At 47.6% G+C, this 16,683-nt stretch overlaps 1 protein-coding gene across 2 annotated transcripts in view; it reads right to left on the bottom strand.

The window, feature by feature from the left end:
- Nucleotides 1-16,683, bottom strand: part of ecd (ecdysoneless cell cycle regulator) — a 209,723-nt gene that overhangs the window by 121,979 nt on the left and 71,061 nt on the right. For both annotated transcript variants that reach the window (XM_069300635.1, XM_069300636.1), the window contains one exon: nucleotides 12,192-12,279. In XM_069300635.1, the coding sequence (XP_069156736.1) occupies nucleotides 12,192-12,279 (88 nt within the window). The remainder of the gene's footprint in view (nucleotides 1-12,191; nucleotides 12,280-16,683) is intronic.

Raw genomic sequence — 16,683 nt, 5'->3', positions numbered from 1 at the left:
ACAAGATAGGACCGAGTACAGAGCCCTGTGGGACTCCACTGGTGACTTCACGCCAATCGGAGGTCTCACCCCTCACCGTAACTCTCTGCTTCCTCTGTGTGTGTGTGTGTGTGTGTGTGTGTGTGTGTGTGTGTGTGTGTGTGTGTGTGTGTGTGTGAGTGTGTTATGTAGGGCCTACAGTATTCCAGAGCTTCCACTACACATACCTGGCGACCCCTCACAGTGTTCAAGAGAGAACTTGATAAAAACCTCCAGAGGATACCTGATCAACCAACTCATACGTCAGGCTGCGAGCAGCCGCGTCCAACAGCCTGGTTGACCAGTCCAGCAACGAGGAGGCCTGGTCGACGACCGGGCCGCGGGGACGCTAAGCCCCGAAACTATCTCAAGGTGACCTCAATGTAGGTATGATGAAAACGTCAGTAGTGTATCAAGAATAACATTAGAGTCAAAAAATAATATTTGCTTATTAAAGCATCAAGATGATTTACGGGAAGTTTAACAGTGATGAGAATATTAAGAGGGTATTGTGCACTCAGGCCGCAGTACTGAGCTGCACAAGACCACACGGCGCACACTACGCAATTATGGTGCAAGGTAGGGGGAAGGATGGGAGAGGGAGGGAGTGGGCACTTGTAAGGCGAGTTGCATGGGAGGGGAGTGGGACGGGGGGAGGAAGAGGAGGAGGAGGAGGAGGAGGAGGAGGAGGAGGAGGAGGAGGAGGAGGAGGAGGAGGAGGAGGAGGAGGAAGAGAGAGAGAGAGAGAGAGAGAGAGAGAGAGAGAGAGAGAGAGAGAGAGAGAGAGAGAGAGAGAGAGAGAGAGAGAGAGAGAGAGAGAAAGAAAGAGAGAGAGAAAGAAAGAGAGAGAGAAACAGAGAGAGAGAAACAGAGAGAGAGAAAGAGAGAGAGAAAGAGAGAAAAAGAGAGAAAGAGAGAAAAAGAGAAAGAGAGAAAGAGAGAAAAAGAGAGGGAAAGAGAGAAAGAGAGAGAAAGAGAAAGAGAAAGAGAGAGAGAGATAGAGAGAGAGACAAGGGGAAAAGAAGGAAGAGTGGCGTAGAAGACGATGACGTATCTTAGGTATTTTCCGTATGTGAACTATAGACTATGTTACCTTAGGTCTAGAGAAGGGCCATTGCTTTCGTGTTGTTGGTGTTTTAATGGCGCGCTGGCTCTCTACAGTTGACCTTACAGCAGGCACTTGTGGAGTGTTAGACACCCACACTCTGAAAGATGGGCTGGAATTTTGGCGATTAGGAGGGTGGAAGGAGGATGGGGGGGTGTTTGACGCCATGGCCGCCCTAGACACAACTCCCCCATGACCGCTGCTGCGCCACCCACCCCTCCCTGGCGCCACCCACCTTCCCCTGCGCACGCACCCATCAACCTCAAGCAGTACTCGCTGGCGGCCACCGGGCAGCTCCAACTATGGCGGCGGAGACAGACTGACAAGGATGAAGGAAGAGGGACGGGTGGCAATACCCAACCGTCACTACACACACAACTGATTCATTAGGTTATTTGTGCCTCCACAAGCACCAGTCGTCAAGGTGACGATAATAAGAGAACAGAAGGTCACAAGGAGGATGAGCAGAACACATATAAAGTACACAAGGTAGCGGCTCATCTACCACCATCCCCAGCACCCCCGCTCCCGTGCCTGGTAAGTTACGGGCTCACCATAGCCCGTGCTACTTGGAACTTATTCCGAGTAGCTGAATCTATAACAACAACAACAACATACTTCCCACGCACTCCTCAGCGTCCCCAAATGTGACCACGTGCCCAACTGAGTGTGACCACGTGCCCAACTGAGTGTGACCACGTGCCCAACTGAGTGTGACCACGTGCCCAACTGAGTGTGACCACGTGCCCAACTGAGTGTGACCACGTGCCCAACTGAGTGTGACCACGTGCCCAACTGAGTGTGACCACGTGCCCAACTGAGTGTGACCACGTGCCCAACTGAGAGTGACCACGTGCCCAACTGAGTGTGACCACGTGCCCAACTGAGTGTGACCACGTGCCCAACTGAGTGTGACCACGTGCCCAACTGAGTGTGACCACGTGCCCAACTGAGTGTGACCACGTGCCCAACTGAGTGTGACCACGTGCCCAACTGAGTGTGACCACGTGCCCAACTGAGTGTGACCACGTGCCCAACTGAGTGTGACCACGTGCCCAACTGAGAGTGACCACGTGCCCAACTGAGTGTGACCACGTGCCCAACTGAGTGTGACCACGTGCCCAACTGAGTGTGACCACGTGCCCAACTGAGTGTGACCACGTGCCCAACTGAGTGTGACCACGTGCCCAACTGAGAGTGACCACGTGCCCAACTGAGTGTGACCACGTGCCCAACTGAGAGTGACCACGTGCCCAACAGAGTAACAACGTACTCTCTTTACCGCGTGAACATGGCAATTATAAAACAAAACGAAGTAATGTGCTGACAAATAACTTGAGTGTGAGCGGGGACACTGCCGCTCAGAGCAGTGACGTGTCAGACACTGTCACCGGAAGGTCAGGGTCACTGGATGGAAGGTCACGCTCACCAGAAGGTCAGGGTCACTGGATGGAAGGTCACGCTCACCAGAAGGTCAGGGTCACTGGATGGAAGGTCACGCTCACCAGAAGGTCAGGGTCACACCATTTACAAACGGCAAAGGCGGTGACGTCTGGAGTCTGCCTCTGGGGCTCGTCCTCCCCCCCGCCCCCCCCCCCCACACACACACTAGGGCTCCTGAGGTCTCTGGGTCCCCCACCAAAACCCCCCCCCCCTCCCAGCCTCTACCACGACCATGAGCACATGCCCAAGTGAACGTGATCTCTGGACTAGAAGGAATACAGAGAACCTATATACGGCACGCATAGAAACAATAAAACATCTTTGAGCACCGCCTCAAAGCTCTTAAAATATACTCTTTGGAAAGGACACGAGAAAGGTCTCAGATGATATATTCCTGGAAGATACTGGAAGGCCAGGTCCCAAATTTGCACGGTACAAAAACATACTGGAGCGAAAGATACGGAAGGAAATGCAGAATAGAACTAGTGAGGTTGCTGTTGTTTAAGATTCGCTCCCCGGAACAAAGAGATCCAAGTAGCACGGGCTAGGGTGAGCCCGTAGTGGACTTACTAGTGAGGAGTATCTACTTGATACCTGCTTGATGGGGTTCTGGGAGTTCTTCTACTCCCCTCTTCTACTCACTTGACTTGTGAGAGTTTGGTCCACCAGGCTGTTGCTTGGAGCGGCCCGCAGGCCCACACACCCACCACAGCCCGGTTGGTCCGGTACTCCTTAAAGAAAACAATCTAGTTTTCTCTTGAAGATGTCCACTGTTGTTCCGGCAATATTTCTTATGCTCGCTGGGAGGACGTTGAACAACCGCGGACCTCTGATGTTTATACAGTGTTCTCTGATTGTGCCTATGGCACCTCTGCTCTTTACTGGTTCTACTCCGCATTTTCTTCCATATCGTTCACTCCAGTATGTTGTTACTTTATTGTGTAGATTTAAGACTTGGCCCTCCAGTATCTTGCACGTGTCTATTATTTGTTATCTGTACCTATGGCAGTAGAGGTGCCATAGGCACTATCAGAGAGCACTGTCTGAACATCAGCGGGCCACCGGCTGAGAGCACCATAAGCGGGTGTATCCAGTCAAATATGTATAAACTCCTTATTTAACTCCATAGCGAGCCTTTGTTGACAGTAATATGTGAAGAAATGAAACTCAAAATGAATGAGAGAATAGCAACAAGACCTGAACACTACATCTTACACCTCGGGAAATTTTGACGCTGACCAATGAAATGATCAAATGATCAAGGTGCGATATTCTAGTGACGACTCGCATACTCTGCAGACACAACCATACACAACACCCAACCTTAATCATGCGGTTACGGTTATGGGTACGGTTACACGAACAAGGGGACACAGGTGGAAACTTAGTACCCAGATGAGCCACAGAGACGTTAGAAAGAACTTTTTCAGTGTCAGAGTAGTTAGTAAATGGAATGCACTAGGAAGTGATGTGGTGGAGGCTGACTCCATACACAGTTTCAAATGTAGATATGATAGAGCCCAGTAGGCTCAGGAATCTGTACACCTGTTGATTGACGCTTGAGAGGCGGGACCAAAGAGCCAGAGCTCAACACCCGCAAGCACAATTAGGCGAGTACACAATGTCCAAATCACTTGCTATGTTAATGTTTGTCCACATGCACGTAATACAGTCAAGTTGATTATTACATTACTTTTCATAGAACAAACGTCAGGTTAACGCAGATGAAAGAAGTGATGGCAAAGGTGTGAAGGGAGGCGGGGTGGGGTGAGATGGCAGCGTGAAATAGTAAATAGGAGGGAAAGAGCACTATCTTCATCACTGAAATCCTGCCTATAGGAAAAGAAGCATACACTCTAGGACTGTCAATCACCCTAAGTTGGATACCAAATCACACTGGCATAGAGGGTAATGAAAAGGCAGACTCACTAGAAAAACTGCCACTGCTTTACCTGTTGTACAGGTAAAAATACCTCAAAGTTTCTCACAGATTATGGAGCAAATCAAGAAGAAAATACTCCCAAGTATCAAAAGTCGCAAAACAGCCAAAGTAGAGGCAAGCAGACCCATTGCGATGTGGTACAAACAAGCCACTGGGTACTACTCTTTCAAGCCAGGTAAAAACCTATCCAGAGACATTGCAGTAGCCATACTTCTTAACTTCAAAACCTCTTCAAAACTTCTTAAGCCAGCATGTCAGGGAACCCAAAAGGATGAGAGGAAACGATGAACCAGCGAGACTTGACTTGGTCTTCATTCTGGACGAGTCCGACACAAGGGATATCGGTATCGAGGCCCCGGTAGGAATGAGCGACCACAGTGTACTGACGTTTGAGTATCTGGTTGAAGAAGGGTTAAAGAACTCCAGGAGGGGAACTGAAAACAAAAGGCTGGCATTCCGAAAGGGAAACTATGAGGAGATAAGGAAATTCCTAACAGATATAACATGGGAAATAAAGCTCAAAGGAAAGACGGCCCAAGACATGATGGACTACATAACGCAGAAGTGTAAGGAGGCAGCAGACAAGTTTGTCCCGGTCCAAAAGGAAAACGACGAAATGCAGATGAGAAACCCATGGTTTAACTAGAGATGTAGGCTAGCTAAGCAGCAAAGTAAAAGGGCGGGGAGAAACTATAGAAATAACAGGACCCTCGAGAGCAGAGAAAGACACCAGAGTGCCAGGAATGAATATGTCAAGTTGAGAAGAGAGGCAGAAGAAGAATACGAAAATGACATCGCAAGCAAGGTAAAAACTCAGCCTAAATTGCTGCACAGCCACATCAGGAGAAAAACAACAGTAAAGGAACAGGTAACGAAATTGAGGTTAGGGGGCAGACAGATTCACTACAAACGACAAGGAAGTGTGCGAGGAACTGAATAAGAAATTCCAGGAGGTCTTCACATTAAAGCAAGGGGAAGTTCCAGAGATAAGAGAGGGAATAGTTAACCAGGAACCACTAAAAGAGTTTGAGATTACCAGTGGAGATAATAGGCCCGGATGGAATCTCCCCATGGATACTAAAGGAAGGAGCAGAAGCACTGTGCCTACCACTCTCCATAGTGTATAACAAATCACTGGTAACAGGGGAATTACCAAAAATTTTGAAGACTGCTAATGTAGTCCCGATATACAAGAAGGGGAATAGACAGGAAGCACTGAACTACAGGCCAGTGTACCTAACTTGCATACCATGCAAGCTGATGGAGAAAATTGTGCGAAAAAAGCTTGAGGAACATCTGGAGCAAAAGAACTTTGTAACACAGCATCAACATGGGTTCAGGGATGGCAGGTCCTGTCTCACAGGATTAATTGAATTCTACGACCAGGCAACACAAATCAGACAAGAAAGAGAGGGGTGGGCAGACTGCATATTTTTGGATTGCCAGAAAGCCTTTGACACAGTACCACACAAGAGGCTAGTGAAAAAGCTGGAGATGCAGGCAGGAGTGAAAGGGAAGGTACTCCATTAGATAAAGGAGTACCTAAGCAACAGACGACAGCGAGTCACTGTGAGGGGTGAGGCCTCAGATTGGCGAGACGTCACAAGGGGACACAGGTGGAGACTGAGTACCCAAATGAGCCACAGGGACGTTAGAAAACATTTTTTTAGTGTCAGAGTGGTTGACAAGTGGAATGCATTAGGCAGTGATGTGGTGGAGGCTGACTCCATACACAGTTTCAAATGTAGATATGATAGAGCCCAGTAGGCTCAGGAATCTGTACACCAGTTGATTGGCGGTTGAGAGGCGGGACCAAAGAGCCAGAGCTTAACCCCCGCAAGCACAACTAGGTGAGTACACATCCTCAGACTTGGCTACGAGTGCTGCTGGGAGGTAATAAACCCAATACTTAAAGAGTGTCATATCTGTGGAACAGATGCAGAAATGTCACTTTCACTACTTACTGGAATGTGAAGCAATTGAAGCCCTGCACATCAAACTCAACATTCAAGCAACAAGAGCAGCTGCATTAAAAAGAAAATCCACAGTGACTACAATGGTTAAAAAAAGCAGTTGAAGAATGGTACACACTAGTGAACATTCTGCATATATATCCTCCACCAAGATAATGTTATTAAAACAAAAGACAAAATCAGTGTGAAAAGAAGGAAACTATACCTTCATTTAAAACTTTGACCCAAATATCACAGTAACAAGGATATCGTGAATAACCGAACTCAATTACGGGCTCACTATAGCACGTGCTACATAGAAATTTTGTTCAGAGTAGCTGAATCAAAAGCAAGAAGCAGTAACTGAAGGGTGGGTGGTGCCTGCCGTAGACTACACAGCTCCTCCCCAACACCTGAGCTTAAAGCCAGCCGAGAGTTTAGAGAGCTAAAGGAACAGGTGTATAACCAGCACTGGGAACAGTTTCTGCAAGGCATCAATCATGCAACATCCTCATCCCAAATGTGGAATAAAATTAAAAAGATTTCTCGTCCTAGCAGTCGTCAACTTGATCACCATTCACCTGTAGACTATGCCGACATGCTGCTTCAGCAATATGCAAGCACTGCTAGTATAAGCAGCCTGCCCCTAGATGTGCAAAACTATCTGGCTAGTACTAAAATAAATCGTAACTTCAATATTGAAATTGCCTGTAGTGAAATAGGGCCTGATGATAACTATGGCATAACCCCCTTTGAAATTAAAAATGCACTCAAGAAAGGTAAGGCTACCTCTCCTGGAGAGGATGGCATCACATACAACACCATGAGAGTACTTGCTGAGCTGCCAAATAGCCCTTTGCTAGAATTGTTTAATCAAAGTCTAAGGCAGGGTGTTTTACCTGACCGCTGGACACAGGGACTCATAATACCCATACCCAAGCCTAATTCACAAAAATTTAGACCCATTTCTCTAACGTCGTGCATGTGCAAAGTTCTTGAGAGAATTATTCTCGACAGACTAATGTTTCAAATCAAGCCCCACCTTGCCCCTAACCTGTATGGTTTCCTTCCTGGAAGAAGCACACAAACTTGCTTTGCTGAGTATTTTATCAGAGGGGGACCAAACTCTCAGGCGGCATTTATTGATCTCCAAACTGCTTTTGATACAGCAAACAAAGAAATAATCCTAGAACAGCTAGCCTCTTTTGGAGTTAAGGGAAGACTGTTGACATGGCTCAGGGGGTACCTGAGTAACAGAACCGCCTCAGTCCTTTTCAAGGGGGTCAAAAGTAAACTCTGTGCACCCTTTGAGTTGGGTACACCCCAGGGTGGAGTGCTAAGTCCCACACTGTTCAATGTTCTGATGCATAAATTAACAATTGATATTCCTACACTACCTGACGAAGCCGTCATTTGTTATGCCGATGATATATGCATTGTTGCAAATTCCCAAACTAGACTGCAAGCTCTACTTGATTCATTCGCTGCTAAAAGCATTGAATGTGGTCTTGTTATCTCTATAACTAAATCCAGAGTTCTCCATCCCAAAGAGAAAACTCATGTCCCTATAGCTTTCAAGGTCAACAGCCAGAACATTGAAACGTGTGGGCAGCACAAATACCTTGGAGTTGGTATTAACAGTGACATTGTAAATGATCTACACCGTAGGTTAAAAGAAAGACTAAAACCATTGAGAACACTTACTGGTAAGAATATTGGTATCAATATTAAATATGCTAGACTATTCTATATGATGTTTGTTAGATCTCTCGTTGATTATAATGCTCTGCACTTAATTAATTTCCCCTCCTCTGTGTTGGACAAACTTGAAGTAATACAGAACGAGGCCATGAGGATAATTCTTGGTGCCCCAAGATGCACAAGAATCATCAACATGAGGGAAGAACTGAAGTTTCCAACCATACTAGAGTGAATAATGCAAGTTAACACTACCTTCTGTCTTAAAGTCATGAGAGATCCTACATCTCCTGCATTGCTCAGAGACAAATTATTTAGTGCTGTTAACACCCTTTTGACTGGTGCCGACATACCAACTCACTCCTTTTATGATAATTGGCTGAGAAACAATGCTTACAATCTCATTAAACTTAACATTCCTTTTAAGTGCAATCTACCAGTCTCTGATATTCCTCTTTATCTGTACCCCACCATTCAAGTATCATACACACCTGTCACCAAGAAAGATAATGAGAATCTTGCTCTACTCAAAGCTGTCACTCTTGAAACAATTGCCTCCTCCATCGAGAGTCTAAGATCTCACGAGCACTGTGTCTACACCGACGGCTCAGTCCAGTCTTCTACTGGACGGACTGCAGCGGCATGTAGGTTTTATAGAAATAATATCTGCACAAAGTCTGTCAGTGTCAGGCTAAACAACTGGCTGACCTCCACACAAGCAGAACTAGCAGCATTACATTTAGCAACCAGCACATTAAAAAATATTGGAGGAGGAATAATATTCTGCGATTCAAAGTCTGCTCTTCAAGCAATCGAAAACTTCTCTTGGAAGATCGACAGCAAGAACCTAATACTCCCAATTATAAATGACCTAATTGATGCACAGAGTAAAGGGTCTCGAATCTCCTTTGTATGGATACCCTCACACATAAATATAACCCATCATAATGAGACAGACATTGCAGCCAAACTAGCGTGTAACAAGTTTGAAGTTGAATTAGATCTAGGTATCCCCATCTCTGCTGTCAAAACTGTATTGGTCCAAACATTCAGATCTGATAGGAAAGAACTTACTGACTCCCAACGACCTGAAAGTACTAGTATAAAAAGCTATGATTTGTTCAGATCTGAAACCTACATCTATGGACAGCACAAAACGTCCACTAGACTGTGCGACACAGTGGTTGCAAGGATCAGGTTGGGTTACCGTTACCTGTGGCAGGTGGCTGCAGGTGACGGGTCTCCCAATCCTGAGCACTCCAGTTGCAAACTCTGTGAGCAGGAACTACGGCATGATCTCCCGCACTACATCACTGAATGCCCAGTTATTAGACCTTTCAGACCAGTTGGCATGAGGTACCTGGAGCTTTGCAATTACTTTATTCACTCTCGTATTCTTGAAGATATCCTCACAGTATACCCAAAATTTGCCAGTGCAGGCTATTAAACACATGGCCCTGTATGACTAACCATCCTGCGAGATGGGGACTTGTATTACCACTGCTACCTTATTCAATCTTGTGTTGTTGATATCCTCAAAATGCATCCGGAGTCTGCCAGTGCAGACCGCCTATCACATGTCTCTGTATGACTAACCATCCTGTGTGATGGGGATTTTATAGCATCACCTAGTTAGCTTTTTTTTGACACACTGTACTCCACTTCATATAGTCTAGGGTAGCTGCACTAATGCAGATGTACCTCATAACTTAATAAAAAAAAAAAAAAAACTGAGCTGATATCCTCATAATGCACCCAGAGTCTGCCAATGCAGACTACTGATCACATGCCTCTGTATGACTAACCATCCTGTGTGATGGGGATTTTTAGCACCACGTAGCTAGCTTTTTGACACGCTATACGTCCCTTCATATAGTCTAGGACAGCTGCACAAATGCAGATGTGCAGGTACCAGGTACCTGCACATCTGCATTTGCATCTGCATTTGCATAGGTACCAGGGTAGGTACCAGGGAAGAGTTACCAGGGCAGGGTTATCAGGGCAGGGTTACCAGGGCAGGGTTACCAGGGCAGGGTTACCGGGGCAGTAAGCCAGTGGAAGGAACAAGAAGGGAAACAGTACCCAGAGTTACATAGGCTCATACAACAAGAAACAAAGTGACTGGAGCTCAATGCATCAGACGACCGACAGTTGAAAAGGTGAAGGACCAGGAGCTAACCCTCGGCCATATAAACTATATTGGGTAACAACTATTTGCCAAAAAAAAAAAAAAAACCGGGCACACACACACAGGGTTCGTCCCCGCCCCGCACTAACTGGTGGGCACCACTGCAGTTTTTATCCCGCCGGACCAGCAGTGAAGGCCGCCTTGGTGTCCGCGGCGGGAGGAGAGTGAAGGGAAAGTGCGCGCCGTTCAGGGGAAAGTTTTAGGCCAGGCTCAGACATCTTTATTACAGCGACGCTCTGGGTGTCGTGTTAGGACGCATGCACATGCGTAAATATAGGTGCGCGCACACAAGCGCCCGCATAGGGAGCAGCTCGGGTCATCGGCTGCTGAAGGCGGCGGCGACGCTACTGAGTGCGTCGACCCGTGCGTCGGGCGGTGGGATGGGGTGAGGAGGGAGGGAGGGAGGGAGGTGCGGGGAGGGGCAGGCGTGGCCGTGACCGACATACGCACTACCACACACACACATCACTAGGTCTGGGTCAACCACTGCCGCATCCTCCAGGGCTCTCCCTCACTTCCCCTCCACCCCCAACCTTCCTTCCTCATTCAACCCATCAACATGCACACCCCCACCACACTCCCCCCCCCCCCCATCCTGTAGCACAGAGAGCGTAACTGGTTCGCAACCGGATGGCCCGGGTTCGATTCGCGCGGGAAAATAGAAACGTTGGTGCATGTTCCTTCCACCTGATGATTGTGTTCACCTAGGAGTACACAGGTACCCGCCGGGAGGCAGGCAGCTGTTGTGGGAGGCATCCTGGGAGGGTTCAGCAACTGGCCTAGCAGGGCCTGGCTGGCTCCCTGTCTCCGACAACAGGAAACTATACACACAACTATCAACATTACATTCTCAAGACCCACGCCCACCCGCTACCTACACATGTATCACATCTGGGTGACCACCCGCGCCTGCGCAAACGTACGCACTCACGTGTGTGCGATCCTGCCCACACAAATAGGGAGCACGTACGAACGCACGCATACGAATGCCCACGTATGTCCGCACGCACGCACCAACGCACGGGCGTACACACATTCCTTCCTCTCTTCCCTCCTTCTAGTAGAATGCATTACACTAGTTAATTGATAGTTGAGAGGCGGAACCAAAGAGCCGAAGCTCAACCCCCGCCAGCCCAACTAGGAGGGTACGGAGCAGCCGCCCTCGTGTCTCACGCTACTATCACTAGCAGATCATTATTACCCAACTCACAGGCAAAAATTGTTCGAATGTCTCTTTATAACAACAATCTTCAACCTTCCTTTTTCACGCGAACGCATCGTTTGTACAGGGTAGGGTGTGTCCGGGGGGGGGGGGGGGAGGAGGGGAGGAAGGAAGGAAGGAAGGAAGGAAGGAAGGAAGGAAGGAAGGAAGGAAGGAGAGAGAGAGAGAGAGAGAGAGAGAGAGAGAGAGAGAGAGAGAGAGAGAGAGAGAGAGAGAGAGAGAGAGAGAGAGAGAGAGAGAGAGAGAGAGAGAGAGAGAGAGAGAGAGGGGGGGGGGGGGAGGGAGGGAGGGGGGGGGGAGCGACCAGAACATCATAGGACCGTACACACAATCAGAACTTGAGAACACCAAGAGCAAAAGAACATCACAAAAAGATCACTAAAACAAGGAAATCTAAGAGGAAAGAGGACAGCACAGGAGGACACCAAGACACTAACGAGACAAGCATTCCAGAACAGCCGAGAACACTAAGGCCCCGAGACACCACCTGGATAAAGAGAGACGAGTTACGGAGACGTCGAAGCACTTACCCTCTCCGGGAAATGCAGCCAGACATAGCCTCAGCTACTCTTAAACCCTTTGAGATGTAATTTTACTGTCTCAATAAACGAACTTGAACTTACCCTCTGTTGAGCGGTGTCCGGGTTGGCCCAGGTCGGCAGGTGTTTGGCCGCCTCGATCAGCAAGAACTCCCCGTCACTGTCCACCACCCTGCGCACACAACACCGTCAGTACTCAACATATGCAATAAAATAATTTAGATAATATAAAACACTTTTATAGACATAACATAATTTCTATAAAAATAAACGCTAAAAAAACATATACACAATAAAATTAAACTCGCATGCAAGCCACGGGTAACTTATAAAACAATATTTGATAAACAACTTGTTTATTCATTACAGTATTAAGATACACTTGGAGACACCAGTTACCAGTCCTTAAGAATTATCGATCATGGAATTCAAATATTAAGACCATTTATGAAGAAACAACATTCTAGGCGAGGTAAAGCGCTAAGATAACGTACTATGCTAGGTCAAAAAATACAAGGATAACGTGCTACTAAAGGGAGTATAGAGAACTCTTAGAGGATCTCTATATTCCTTCTCTACTCAGCCACTCAAACACCTGAGCACCTGCTAGGTTTCGCGTGTTCAAACATCTGTAATGACACCAAGACAGTTACGTAAGATATCGAGTCGTTTTACATCAGCCTGTGATGTATATATGGTCAACTGGTAATTTATACTGCCAGTTGTTCAGATGATGGTCTACGGCGTTAGTGATATGCGTCATCAACAACAGGTCTGCGTTATGCGTCAACTGGTGCGCAGAACGCACCATTAACAGTGCTATCCCATCCCATCACTCGGATTCAAAGAGTTGTTCTACTCCTCCAGCCCGGCCTCCTGCCCGGTCTCCTGCCCGGTCTCCAGCGCGGCCTCCTGCTCGGCCTCCAGCCCGGCCTCCAGCCCGGCCTCCAGCCCGGCCTCCAGCCCGGCCTCCAGCCCGGCCTCCAGCCCGGCCTCCAGCCCGGCCTCCAGCCCGGCTTATGATTACTTCATCTAAGTCGCTATTGCCCGGGGGCGGGGAAACCTGTTCTCTTACAAATTACGCGTGAGCTTGGCCGTTTGGCCGAAAATGGACGTAATTTGAAAATGAAAAATAATTAAAAATAAATTTTGGATTTTTTGTTCTTCTCCAAAACAGCAAGTTAAGGGTCCTCTGGAAGGTTAGGAGGGCAGGAAGTTTTCCCTAAGTTTTCAAAACGTCATGAAAACCGTTAATTGAAAGTTTCCTCTCCTAACCTAACCGAGTAAGCCGGAGGACTCAAAACAGAAAACGGGACAGTACATTACTTTCGTGAGCCGATTTCATTTCAAATTTCGTCCATTTTTGGCCATAGCGCGCATGGGAGCGAAAAGCGAGATTATTTTTAGGAGGACGGGTTGGCCCATACACCCCTCACAGGCCGGGTGATCCGGCACTGCCTGCAGGAGGCACTTGTCCAACTGCCTCCTGAAAACATCCCCTCATGCTGTGGTAATATTTGTTATATTTGGTAAGTGGAGGTTGGGGAGCAGTGAACACTTCCTACCATACTTCCCGCTCTTGGACACTGATTATATTATATATATATTTGTAACCTGACCTTTGGGTACCTTCCACGTGCTTAATTATATATATTATGTGACATCTCCCTCATCACCTTTCCAGCGAGTAACTATTCATAATGGTCCACGAGGGACCAAAACGTCGTCGTTCTTCGTTTTCTGATGTGTGGTTTACACATCATTACAAATTATAAATTTTCTTATTTTACATGCTACATAAATATCTTATATCAACTAGGTAGGTGGGGAAATATTAGTTCACTTAACCCCCCCCCCCTCTCTCTCTCTCTCTCTCTCTCTCTCTCTCTCTCTCTCTCTCTCTCTCTCTCTCTCTCTCTCTCTCTCTCTCTCTCTCCCCAGAGAGAGTTGATTGACAGTTGAGAGGCGGGCCAAAAGATCAGACCTCAACCCCCGCAAGCACAACTAGGAGAGTACACAACACGGGTTACCTCTCAGGCACCAACACGGACCAACAGTTGTCCCAGATAGCTGCCAGTTACTGGGTACTCGCCACCAGTCACCAGTTGACGTAAACATGACCAGCTGGTGAGCCGACCCTTATCCCACAGTCACCAGCTGAATTATGCAAGGCAAGCTGGTGAGCGCCCGCCCGCCGCACAGGCACCACCTGCCATGATCAACACCAGCTGGTGAACTACAGCTGTTTGAAAATCAGTTGATTACCAACGTTGCCACCAGCTGACACACACACACACACACCATTACATGTGTGTAACATTACGTACGTACGTACGTACGTACGTGTGTGTGTGTGTGTGTGTGTGTGTGTGTGTGTGTGTGTACGCGCGCCCTCCCCTCACCCATAAATTACGACTTTATAACACTTGGAAGGGGTCGGGATAAGGAGTTGGGATGGGACGGGGTGGAAGGACTGGTGCCCAACCACTTAGATGGTCGGGGATTGAACGCCGACCTGCATGAAGCGAGACCGTCGCTCTACCGTCTTGTCCAAGTGGTTGGGTTACACACACAGCAAGACGCAGGCCGTTATAAATAAACTTAGAGGCACCAATATATACCTAAACTACTGGATAGCTTAAAATATATTTATGATAAAGAAGGTGAAGACGACGGACACCGCGAACAAACCTTAACTCCTGCAATCCCAAATAGGTACCACGAGTAGGGAGGCTAGGCACTGGTAGGGGAGGCACTGGTAGGCGAGGCACTGGTAGGGGAGGCACTGGGAAGCGAGGCACTGGGAAGCGAGGCACTGGGAGGCAGACAGTGCCACCCGCCAGCAGAGGGAGCAGGAAGCTTGCTATAGTAACGCCTGGATACCTCTGGCCTCCATATTTATTTTTTAAATTTTAAATTTTGCCCCGAACGTTAACGCTGTCCGTTCGATTTCAAACAATTCCCTAATTAACTTAAGATACTCTTGTGATAACTACGGAACCGTACTAGTTTTCTTCATGATAGATGCACTTCTAACAGCATTTTGGGAAATATATACACATTATATATGGTACCTTGGCGATCCCACTGGGTGCATTTTAAGTAGTTTCGTCTACCGAACACTTCTGGGGCCAGATTCACGAAGCAGTTATGCACGTGTACATCTTTACATCTTTGACGGTTTTGGTTACATTTATTAAACAGTTTACAAGCATGAAAACTTCCCAATCAAATGTTGTTATTGTTATAAACAGCCTCCTGGTGCTTCGGAGCTCATTAGCTGTTTAATAATTGTAAACAAAGGTGCCAAAGATTGAGAAAAGATGGACAGGTTCGTAAGTGCTTGCGTAACGGCTTCGTGAATATGGCCCCTGGTTTCGAACAAGAGGAGAGAAGTAAGTGTTTACGAAATATTCTGGCATTCGTACACGAACGTGAATATTACCGCACGCCTCCACCAGCTACTGAGTAGTTCCAGCGAGTGACATGAAACAGGTCGACGACCAAAATACTGGTCGGGGCTCAACACCCACACTACTACTGTCCGGGGTGCGGACACTTCCCTCTCCTCCCCCACACTACTACTGTCCGGGGTGTTGACACTTCCCTCTTCCCCCCCCACACTACTACTGTCCGGGGTGCCAACACTTCCCCCCCCCCTCCCCCCAAAACGTCACAATCTCAACTACTACTGAGTTGAGTGTGTTTCTGGGTTTGCAAAAATCAAAACGTTTGATGGATTGCAAAATTATGATAAAACATGAGGCAGCAGCATGAGGAAGAAGCAGCATGAGGAAACAATAGCATGAGGTAACAACAGCATGAGGGAACAACAGCATGAGGTAACAACAGCAGGAGCAGGAGCAGCATCATGAGGCAGCACTGAGTAGCAAGGTGTGGGTTGCTAACGCAGGCTGGTGTGTTGTGACCCTTGACCTGCCACCGCGGATCACTCACCCGTATCCCAACACCCGCCTGGCCACCCGTCACAACCATCACCCCCCCCCCCCCACCTCCTCCTCCTCCTAGCCAAAACTGTTGAGTCTAACTTCCCTCATCCTGCTTGCTTCAGGGGCGCCAGTTACCCCCTCAGACACTACCCAACACCTGTACTCTTGACCCCACACTACCCAACACCTGTACTCTTGACCCCACACTACCCAACACCTGTACTCTTGACCCCACACTAATTTTTTTTAATTTTGTCCCCGAGGGGCAAGTTTATTGGGCAGCGCCACTCATCCTGTGAGTGGACATACCGCCATAGCAGCATGTACAACACTCCCCAATAGGAAGAAAACCCACTGGGTTGTTCATCCTGTCACTTGTACCCAGACACAGCTGGGACTTGCTTAACTGTCTCAAGTGAACAGCTCCTCAAACAAGAAGATTAACATCTTGACAAATAGTGTTTTCCTAACTCAAACAATGTGGGGTTTATTATTCTACACATATTTCTGATTTCTCTCAGGTGTTCACATTCACGTAGATAGTGGTCAAGGCGGTGTCCGTCACTCTCACCACAGATTCTGCAACTTCGCTGATCAACTGTTGTTTCCATTCCATATCTCCATGG

Source organism: Procambarus clarkii, chromosome 44, assembly GCF_040958095.1.
Source record: "Procambarus clarkii isolate CNS0578487 chromosome 44, FALCON_Pclarkii_2.0, whole genome shotgun sequence".
NCBI classification, from domain to species: Eukaryota; Metazoa; Arthropoda; class Malacostraca; order Decapoda; family Cambaridae; genus Procambarus; species Procambarus clarkii.
Note: the sequence above shows the minus strand (reverse complement) of the source record. Positions and strands in the feature narration are given on the sequence as shown.